The following is an 11,585-nucleotide window of genomic DNA, read 5'->3' on the forward strand; positions in this document are numbered from 1 at the left end:
CAACAGTGCTGGTCAGAGCTAGATTTGTGCAAATTAAAGATCCAATCAGACCTACACAAGTTTACACTGTCACAATATCCCAGTCATGCCAACTCAGATTATATTACATTACCATCACAGAGTTAGAATTTTCCTTCTTCACAGCAGAAAGAGAAGGCGGCATGCCCCTTGGTTGGGACTGGCTAGGGTTGGCGAAAGCTCCGCCTCCAATTTACCAAACTCTGCCCGTGTTCACAAATGTCTTATTGAAGAATTCGCGTGCCAATGGAAATGACTGCGTGCTGTCCGTGACGATGTGGTGTCATGCACCCAGGCTCTGCTGGTGGGTGGGGTTAAACGTCACCGAACTGCAAGGGCCGAACCCCATCAGTGTCTAGTCTTCATCATCCTCATCGTTAGCATCAGTGGCAAAAGGTCACACTGTCACTTGCGCTTAATCTCAGAGTTGACAGACACGTTCACAGGCTGGGGAGGGCGCCATGTGCTTTAGTGAGCCGTTCCAGATAAGAGTCCTACAGCCAATCATTTCGGTGCAGCTGAGGTCCATTCCAGTGCGTTTAGTTGCTTCCTAAACAGAACGCTACCGAGTTCATGGCAAACAGATCTCTAAGAAGCAGAGTAACAGCATGTACCTACCCCCCCCCCCCCCACACACACACACACACACACACACACACAGGGAAACCCCCAAGTCTGTAACTGGAGTAGGAGTGAATTTGGTTTACTGCGGGAGAATGCGTTTGGTGCACGAGAAAGACACAGTGACAGAGTTAAGTGTGTGAGAGTGAATTTATGGGGCAGATGACAGAAATTGGAGGAACGCAAGTGCGCGAACATGTCCTGAGAGTGACACAAGAGCAGGGTGGGAGCGCGTAAGAGTGGGTGACAGAGAGAAATGTTCCGACAGGTGGGGTGTGAGAAGGCAACGTACTGCAAGCGTACTCGCACACGCCAACACATGCACACGTACACACCCACCCAACAGCAATAACATGCGTTAAAACAGCCTACAAGTCCATGTGCCTTCTGTAAGACCCGCCCTCATCTCGTAGAGCTGAAACCTATTGACATTACTGACAGCTTGGATAATAAAAACATTCTCTACAAATATTTACTTGGACGAATTTTTGTTTGCCTTTAAAGTGACGTCAAAAGAAGTGAATTTGAGCCTTAAACTGCATGCCGGTATAGAAACAAGGTCTTCTGAGCGTTTTAGCGAAGGCGGTGGATAAGGGCGTTTTGAGAAATGCACAAATAAGCTCGCCGCGGAAGTACGGCACGCACGCTCTGAGAACCTGAAAAGGATGCACTTAACCACTGAGCTACGACTGTCCATCAAGGGCAAGGAGCCTTCTGATCCGCAGTCAGACGCATTATCCATTGCACCGCTGCAGTAGCACTGTGATGGAACTTTATCTCCGTAAAGTACAAAGAACAGCCTTTTGGCTGCATCAGCTTGTCGTCCTTGCCTTGGATACCTATTCATGTATATTCATGTACAGTCAGTACAGTAAAAATTGGTTTTCCAAGTTATTCCTTGCTGGAACCACCACATGACACAGAGGAGCCCAAGCCAAAACGCAAGGCGACAGGACTCAACCACAGATCCAACTCAAACCCAACCACAGAGAAACTCAACCCCCCCCCCAAACCACCTCAAGCCCTTGCGTCCAGGTCCTTGCGCTTCCACAACAACGGTAGCGTGCTGGAACAGCGTCTCACTGCTTCCTTCGTCCACAATGGAAAGGAACTAGCAGCTCATCTGCAGATCACGAGGTCCGCTGAACCCTTAGTGGATCCAACGCATCTGCCTCGGCTGAACCAAGCTAAAGTCTCCTTAAGCACACGGTAAACCTCCTCGACGAGGTACGCTCAGGAAAGGCAGGTCACTAAGCACATCTACCGTGAAAATGGGGGGGGGGGGGGTACGCTTGGGAAAGACACAAAAGGCTTGTTAGTCCAGCATTCAGCAGGCTGCTGATGAGCATGAGAAGCAGCCTGGATGCTCGGAGGCCATGCTTTGAGAGAGAGACAGACAGACAGACAGACAGACAGACAGACAGACAGACAGAGATTTGAAATGATTAGCTAATGACACAAAACTAGCTTTCAAATCACTTTTTTTTTTCCAAGTGACTGCTCTGAAGTAAAACCCTAACCTCTCAAACTAATGCCAGGACAGTGCTGGCCTCACACGTTCAAAGGCTGGGGTGCGCTGTCCAGCCGTGAGCTCCTAGTCCAGAATGGGGTACAGGAAGGTAAACAGGCAGCAGATGATGACAGCCCCACCCCCTACTCATCCCCCCCCAGTCACCCGCTCACCCCTCACCTCAGCCACTCTCCCACCGAGACCTTCCTCTCGCCGCGTCTACCTCGTCCTCTCGCTCCGCTGCAGGGTGAGGCCAGCCGTCTGCCGCTAGAGCGCAGGAAGGCTGAAAACACCCGGCGTGCGCCCTGGCATGTGGACGCAGGAGAGGGCAACGGCTCCGGTACGGGACGGAGGTCTGGATCGGGTTACCAGGAAGGGGGAGGGGTGGATGAGTAGGGGATAGTCGGAGGCAGTGCTGAGCCCACAGAAAGCATGGGTGAAGACAGTGATAGGCCGGGCGAGAGGAACCGCCCCCCGACCCCGCACCCTACCCGCTGCTTTCCTTATTCGTTTCTATTTTCTGCCCGCCCGTCGAAACGCTTACCCCCGATGCGACTGGCAAAACCACAGCTCTCGCACACCCCTCCGCGAGGAGAGAGCGGGTGAGCGAGTACCTGAGGTGTAACAACAACGTGATCACACAACAAGCGGGTCGCATGCACGTCTCAGAGGTATACATGGTGAGACTGCCACACCATGTATACATAGTGCTACCCCTACTGGCCACTACCTGCCAGCCCACCAACAATAACTGTCACCTAGCAACAAAGCAGCATGAAACCCATCTCCCGCAGCAAGGAATTTCTATTACTTGGAGACAGGCCGGCGCTTTCGCTGGCATTGGCAACACACGCGCAGAGCTACTGCAGAATAATTCTGAACAACACAACACAAAAGCATTTCTCAAGGCAGGAATCGATTCGAACATAGATCTCTCAGTAACGATCCCCGTCTCAACTTCCGTCAAACGCGTGCGTGTACACGCACACTCACACATCTTTCTGTGACCTTTAACTGAAAGACCAGCTGTGATGAGCAGCGTAAGGCAGTCGCCCCTACCTATAACCCTGAGCGCCTGAAGGAAAGCGGGTGATGGGTAAAACGTGGGAGGCACAGAGCGGTGATGAGGTTCCGACGTGGAAGGCATCGCTTTTCAGTTAGGGTTGGCGGTCGAGGAAAAGAAAGCGTTGTGTGCGCGCATGTGTGTGTGTGTGTTTGTGTGTGTGTGCGCGCGCACACGTGGGGTTAGTAGGTATAAGTAGGTGTTTGTCTAGGGGGACCTTTTTTTTAAAAAAAAAAGAAAAAAAAAACACACACACACCGACAATGGATCTTATTTTTCTAAGGAAGAATGCTTCCCTGTGATAAGTCTCTGACTTTTTCAAATCTCATGACACACAGTAATATGAAACAGAGCCTGCTGAGCTCAGACCAGGACTGGTGTAGTCCAGTGACAGGAAACAACATATTCAGATGAATTTGGGCTGTGAGCAGAACCAGACTGGACGTCTTATAAAGTGAATTTGGAGTTGAGGAGATGAGGGTACAGGGTGCGTGACGAGAGAGGACAGGGTAAAGGATGACCACAAACTCATTTAATCTCTGAAGTAGATTTGACAATCTTATGACAAATCACCAAGTTTAATTTTCCCCAAAGATTTTCTACCTGAAGATGTGGCAACACCCACTTTATAACCCTGAACTTTCAGTGCCTTGGGCTATGCGAGCTAGATTATCACATCTCAAGACACACAATACTTTGTTTTTTTTTCTGTGAAGTATGGTATGGAACTGTAAACCACCTCTTATAACCAAGAGCAAAAACATTCAAATCTTTTGGTGAACAACCCCATTAAATGGGCCTACTGGTTCGTTATCAAAGGTCACCTGGAACTAGAGCTAAGGTAGCCTGCAGTGAGCATGTCGTGCCAGAGGGTGACGCTCTCCACATCATAAGGAGCATGAAAACACTCTTTTCATGCTGAAATGCAGCAAAAAGGGTGGCAGCAAAGAGCTATTCGTGGTTTGGAATCCAAGGGCACTGGTGCTGCTCTTCGGGTGGGAGGGACGGCATTAATCTGTCCCCTGTCAATCACAGCGACAGCAGCCAATTGTGGACGTCCACGTGCATGGTGTCGTAGCATGGACAGCAGCTCGAGAAGATGCGGTGCCAGGTGTCATGTGGCTGGGATGGAAGCCTGAGAGTGGTGTGTGCGTGCGTTACCTTTCAGGAGAGGGAGCGGGGTGAGCTCAATAGGTTTGCCCTGTGAGCGGAACTGGGAGGAACTCTGTGAGCGTTTCTGTTTGGCCTTCCTGACAGATTTTCGGGAGAACCCGTCCACTCTGTCAACTGCCGGAGGCGTGGTAGCTGCTGAGGACATAGCCCTGAAAACACACACACACACACACACACACACACACAGAGTTTAATTACGACCGACTAAGGACACAGCACTTCTCCAAGACCAGCTAACACAGCCCTAAAACAAAGACCTATAGCAGTCTGGCAGTCTAACCACACTAGGTAAGCACGCTTAGCAGACTAATTATATAACCTGCATAGTAATCGAGTCTTTATCAAACTAGTTACTTCTGTGTTGATCAAAGAGCCTTTAGGAAAATTTCAGAGAGATATTTTAACTGCAAACTTAAAGGCCATTTTTATATTTATTTTTATAAAGTACATTTTTAATGTATCCGTGTTTATTAATTTTACTTTTCAAAATACATTCCTTAATCTTAAACAAAAATAAGAAATTTTGGGTCACTACAGGCCCAGCAAGTTAACAGCTTATGCTACTTAATTGGTAATTATACTGAATTTACATGAAAGTAATAGTACATTTAAAATGTTTGGCTTCAGGCCACGTCAAACCCTTTATACATCAGGCACCATTTTCCCATCTAAACTGGTTCTGCAATCAATTATGTTCTAATAAATCAATCAAGAGTCTCCTTCCAACAAAGTGAAAAGGTGCAGAGCTGACCTCACCAAAGCTGTTGACACAAGAGTGAACATTTCACTTACAGAGTGAGCCTGTACAAACCTGCCGGTTTGACAACTTTTTTGTTTTGGGGTCACACTAGCATTCAGAGCTGGACAAGACAGTGAACCACTGACATGGAAGGTAAATGCAACCGTTTCAGTTGCCACTGCATGCATGCAACACCTCAAGGTCCAACAGGAACAAACCTGCTGAGCACTTTCATGTTGGATGGCTGGTCTGTGATCAACTGGTGACCTCTGAGATGAGGATTAAGCTTCGGTGACATTTGAGTGACAGAACAGGCCGTCCTGAACCTCCACCATTGCTCAAAGGCGCCATCTAGCTAAATAACCTGGGACTACCACTCATTACAGCCACGTAATCAATAAAGGTTCTTTAAATAATGAGACGGCTGGGGAAAATCCTTTTATTCCTGCTGACTATAAAATGATTAGTGGCATTTAAATTAACTTGTTATAAAATAGGCTAAATCAAGACCATCACTGCAGATCTCACAGCTGTCAATGAGGAGACTTTTATACAAGATGTTTTTTTAAAAAAAACAAATAAACAAACAACAAAACCCCACTATCACAAGACTAAGGTAGGTTCAAACTGAACTAAGCTGATTCAGGTCCTCCATCTCCTGCCTGTGAAAACTCCACCCTCTGCCATCAGTCTGCGCTTTTTTTCCCTCCCCGTTTTGCGTATGCCTGAAGAATGCCTTTCTTGCTTTAGCTGGTTTCCTGTTAAAACCTGTTGACTTCCTGTCGTGCGGCCATTCGCGCTCGCTCTCCTCCCTTGGCCTCCCTTTTAATCCTTTCACGTGCACATGATGACGCAAGCCAGCCTCTTGCGTAAGAGCGAGCGATGGGCATGTCTTTTCTCACACTAGGCAGTTCGCACGTCTGACAGATATTCTTTAATGTCGCTCATTTCTGCGACTGGTTTACAGACATTTTCTTCTGGATAAAACAGGTACCACATAACCTGAGGGATAAACATTATGATTGCGATAAACGGTTACTAAGCTAATAATCGGAGCCTCAAGCATGTTATTTTATTTGCCTGCTGAAAAAAAAACTTTAAATCAACGGATGTGACAAATCACTTACTTTGTGTGCGCGCGCAACACTTGCACTCACTTGACATTAGAACACATGATAAAATGCTCTGGAAATAAAATACTGCCAACAACAACAAACTATGAAAGAAAGCAAAACCCATAAATCTAATGTTTAGAGGGTCATATGAATTTACACTATATAGGTTAAAGTCAAGTTTTTATATATCACACACAGTAATACAAATGTATTACTAGTTCAACTTATTTAACATTACCATTTAAAAGATGCAAAAGTTGCGATCTAGTCACCCATAACCAGTGGCAGGCGTGAGCCATGGGAAGCAGAGGGAGGCGCGATTCACCCGAGCGAAGGCCACTCTGCACCTACCCCGTGCATGCAGACTGCATGCCGGGTGAAGGGGCCGCCTTCTCAAACGGTCCTCATGAGAGAGGAGAGCCGGCGTGCCAACACAGCCATCGACGACACGACAGAGCCGCACGGGCCTCACGGAGATCAGCGCAGCCCAAGACACGCGTGAACACTTCGGTCTCAGGAGCTGCGGGTCCTTATACATCTCGAGATCTTGCTGCTGCACGCGTGTGAAATGCAGGTCGTAAAAACTCCACCCTTGCATGGCAAAGTTTGGCAAAGTTCCAAGCACCAAGTGGACCCTGTATTAGCAGAGCTGATGGTTAAATCTTGATATGTTTGCATATGACATGTCGATCCAGGGCTGCGCCAAGCCTGCCCGAATGCACACATAACTATCAGCTCGCCAGTTCTATTGCTTGATGGTAATTGAGTTCATATTAGATATGGCAGTTCACACATGAACACAGAAGTGAATTAAATGGCATGTTTCAACTTGTCAGTTTTTATACCTGAATACAAGTAGTCACTGCTGAGGACACTCAAGTCCCACAAGCCAACAAGGTACCATTGCAGAGTGAAATGAGAATACAATGCAGAATACTTCCATCATTAACCCTGGATACACTTAATCTGGACAAGCAAGTAACAGATCTGCAAATCTAAAGGGAAAAAGAATGGATTCTCTCATACTATAGCCCTTACAAAGAAATTTTTTTTTAAAAACAACAAAATGTATTATGACTAGAGGAGTGGTCTGTGAGAGCTGCATCTTTACACTATTCTTGCACACACTTTTTAAGGTTTATCCACATCAACGGCCTCAACAGGTACATGCACACGTGATTCGTGGCCTCTGCATGACCTGCTTTTGTATTGTCTTTGAATATGGACAAGGTTTTGAATAACAAACTATCACAACGCTGAGGTGAGAACACTAGTTTGCTAGCCCCACAGTCCGTCTTGTTCAGCTGCCAAGGATGGAGGAAACATTTAGTGTAGAATTAACTATTTAAAACAGTGGCACAAACATTACATCAATCAGTTTCCAGTTAATTTAATACGCAGCGAGTAGAACACAGTGACCACGGTAACACAAATAAGATTGGACTGCCATTTCCAGAAGAGAGGCTGCCATGAGTGTGCACAACTGCAGAAAGGACTTTTATTATGACAGGTTCAGACAGTGTCATCTCATGTCACGCTGCTCTAACCCCCCCCCCAATATGCCACTTAGGGAAAGCCATACCTTAATTTCGCTGTGGATGCGTGCCAGCAACCGCATGATCAGCGCATACGTTCATCACATGACGTGAACACTAAGCCCAAACAGCCAACCGTCACCCTCCGCCGTAGCAATTAGGTCTCGGGTTCCACAGGGATGTCCAGTTAGCTGGGCTTTCCCTGGAACTGAATACACTGATATCATTAAGAGATCTGTCGCCTTTGTTTAAGGTTGCCGATTTCCAAACAAAGAGTACTTGACTTGTGCACCAACTCTATGGGGTACATAAGAACCTGCCTAGATCCGCTGTTGCTTTTCTGACCACGCCTTGAATGGTTGTGATTGGCTAGAAACAACTGATTGACACCCCAAACGGAGAGCTGACAGGCAGTGATGGCTCTACAAAAACCGGAGACACTGTACCACTTGCAAGTCATGCCAATGGCTCTGACCACCTGCTTAGAGTCTATGGGCAGAGCCACAAACTTGCACACATGCATAACATGTTTGGTTTACTTAGCCAGTTCACGGCACCCAAGATGCATTTTACAGCACTACTAAAAATACAAATTCTAAACACGTGCCATGCAAGATAAGCAAGTGCACGAGGCTCACAAAGCGTGGAGCTTTGCCTCCTTCGTTCAGCTTCAGTATGATGCCAAACCTTGCTCATGTACACATTCAAACACAGGGCTATGTCCAACATCCAGCCCCTAATGATCAACACATTCAACTGAGAGGAGGTTTATTTACTGGTGATAAAAATGTTTTTAGATAAAGCAAAAAAGTCCCACTTTGCTACGCCTAAGGTGACTATCCTTTCACAAAGGTGTTAATTGACGCCTGTTCACTTGTGAGTGAGTATGCGTTTGTGCATATGCGTGCGTTTATGCTCCGGCCTGTTCTTCCTCTTCAGATTACACATTTATTGTGTCTTCCCAGGTTTCAATATTAAGTCATTATTAAATAATTACCCATGTGATTAATCCAAAAGAGTCCATAAGGTAAAACATGCCATTAACAGAAAGGAAATAATCCCTTACTCATATAAGCAATATGAAGTCCTATATCATCTATCTAAAAGCAGCACGCTGAACTGCACTGAAGAACCGTTTCTAACAGGCTGGACATATGCTGATGCAAGGACAATGGGCCATTATGAGGCGCATAAGGAACCTGACTGTTTACGAACATCACAGCACTGTACAGTAACACTATCCACTGTCCAGACAACTACCACCCTATTAAAATTGTAGTCAGGCATTTTGGAGCAGGCAAGTAGCAAACCCATCTGCGAACATTCTAAAACTCTAATAAACTTTTAAAAAAGGACTTACAAAACAATTCTGGAGTAAGGGAGCTACCAAACAGACTGCTTGAACAAACAAGGGAACCACAATTGAACTGAAGCCTCTGCCAACTTGCCTGAGTACAGAGCAGAATAGGTACATGTGAAAAGTGGCTGTATACCATAACCATGGTATAAACAGAGCTAGGACAAAAACCTTTTACAAAGCATAAAGTATATTAATTTGCTATTACTCATCTTACATACATACATATACATTATATATACACATATAATTATATATATATATATATATATATATATATATATATATATATATATATATATATAATAAAGAAATGCAAGAATACTCAAGACAGAAATATTGGCAAGAAATAAATAATTTCACTTAAGGGGCTTTTAGCTGCAGTCTGCAATAGTTTCTAGTTGTCATTAAGCCAATGCAAAGGAGCAAGGAAAGATAGCCTGCAATTTCTTAGCTAGCTTGCCAAACAGGCGTAATTAGTAAATTAACCTACAGTACTTTTACAAATCCGCATAATTTAACCGTAAACTTGCCAATAGCAATTTAACCTGACACTTATAAAAGTGAGAGTTTTGCCCAAACTCGTAATTTAAGGTACCCGGTACACTGTAATCCCAATCCTAACCTAGTACCTCCACACCAATCTTAGGAGCTGGTCCTATCCGGAGGCCTACGTCCAATATTAGCATCCAAAACTGAAAAAAGAAACCATGGCCATATCAATACGTAATCCGTAGATTGCGACTAGGGATATAAGATTAACAAATTAGTTGGGTTCAAGTGGGATATTACTACATTGACCAGTTCAAACCAACTATACGTTCCTATAGTTGGGCATCTCTGACTGGATGTGCTAGCTAGCTGGCTAACGCTGGATTTAACGCTGGACTAACGCTAAGTGTAACTGGTTAACCAGCAATTAACTTGGTGGTTGAATTTGATGAACAAACTTTCACTTACCGACTAACCTCAAAACAAGAGCGGTCATAAATAAACCAAAAACTAGCGTGGTCTGTAATTCAGTGAAAATTCAGACACTAAGATAGCTAACCTAGCTAGCTATCTTTGGTACAGCTAGCGAAGGCTGCAGAAAGTAAACGAAAACGGAATGAAACTTTACCTTAATCCACTGTGTTTCTTGGAACGAAGACGGTGATGAGAAGTGATCCTTTATCAACACTTTTGTTAACACAAAAATGCCGTTTAAGCGGCCTTTGGAAACAGCGGCACAACCAAATGAAAACGCAATCTTGGCCTTAAACTACCAATCCCACAACCAGCTAACCTAGTTAATGCCTTCTAGTGAAATAATCCTCGGTATAACATCAATGTTGAAACATGGATGCATAAAAAGATGTAGCTAGAATAAACACATTTCCTGATTAGTGATGAAACCCCGTGTTTTCTGGTTATTTTCGTTTAATTTAGGGCACTCTCCCTTCACCCTATTGTCAACATTACTGGGCTGAGTCCATGGCACACATAACACAGACGAGCTCGAGTGGGCTGCTTGGTCTGGGCCTGCTCTCGCTGCTGATTGGTTGGTCTGGGTCTTCTGTCGCTGGTGATTGGTGAATTTGAAGACTCTTGGTGCTGTAATTGGACAATGTTGACGTCAATCAGCAAACGAAGGCAGAGTGAAAATAGGTTGGCGTGTATATTGGATAGTAGCTGTCAATTGGCAGGCAAGAGACGCCGAGGGTAGACTAAATGCTTCTAATATGGATTTAGGTTAGACCCACCTGTGGTAAACCTCATCCGGCGCTGTACATCACAATAACGCTCTATTGTCCAATATAAATTCCAGAAACCAGATATTTGGTTGCAAATTAGAAAGATGAATGAGTTTTACATTAATTTACACTTTTAAGTTTGACGTCAGTAACCTCAGCTCTGCTTAATGACAAAAAACCGGGGTGTTTCACTTTTCCTTCAGTGTTATTCTAGACTACTCACTTTAAGTAAAAAAAAAAAAAAAAATGTTTGAGAGGTTTTTCTGTGAAGAAGATAAAAGCCTAAAGAAATTGCTGATTAATGTAAACAGGTGGGGAGGACCTTCCGAGTTGACTGGGTTGGCTATCAGACATAATGAAATCAGAAATGCTACAGTCTAAGACAGACATGAGACATCATATTGGATATCAAACATCATAATGAAATCAGTGTCACCACAAATAGATGAAATTCAGTTTTATAGTATCAAGTATTAATCTAATCAGTTCCCAACGGTAAGTTGCACCTCATTTTCCCCAAACAAGTGCACGTCTATGTTAAAGCTCTGGTTGGATGCAAACCTAAGTTCAACACACACAAAAAAAAACAAGTACTTCTTATAAGGGCCCCCTAATCCCACATATCCAGACTGTCAAGTTTTTCATTGATGGTTGAGCTGTCAAGCCCATGCAGGTTGTCAAGAATCTTGGTGTTATTCTCGATGCCACTCTTTCTCTTGAA

General features: G+C 44.8%; 1 protein-coding gene across 3 annotated transcripts in view; it reads right to left on the minus strand.

Moving 5' to 3' along the window:
• ppp2r5eb (protein phosphatase 2, regulatory subunit B', epsilon isoform b) overlaps nucleotides 1-10,608 on the minus strand; it is a 16,738-nt gene extending 6,130 nt beyond the window's left edge. The window contains exons 1-2 of one of the 3 annotated variants that reach the window (XM_035531678.2): nucleotides 10,252-10,608; nucleotides 4,374-4,534 (exon numbers count right to left, since the gene is read on the minus strand). In XM_035531678.2, coding sequence (XP_035387571.1) covers nucleotides 4,374-4,530 — 157 coding nt within the window. In that variant the 5' untranslated portion in view covers nucleotides 4,531-4,534; nucleotides 10,252-10,608. Of the gene's footprint in view, nucleotides 1-112; nucleotides 631-2,329; nucleotides 2,636-4,373; nucleotides 4,535-10,251 lie in introns of those variants that run through there. The other 2 variants (XM_035531679.2, XM_081724698.1) reach the window with 2 other exon arrangements.
• Nucleotides 10,609-11,585: the final 977 nt, after the last annotated feature.

Source organism: Electrophorus electricus, chromosome 12 (genome assembly GCF_041902795.1).
Source record: "Electrophorus electricus isolate QZ-2024a chromosome 12, ASM4190279v1, whole genome shotgun sequence".
NCBI classification, from domain to species: Eukaryota; Metazoa; Chordata; class Actinopteri; order Gymnotiformes; family Gymnotidae; genus Electrophorus; species Electrophorus electricus.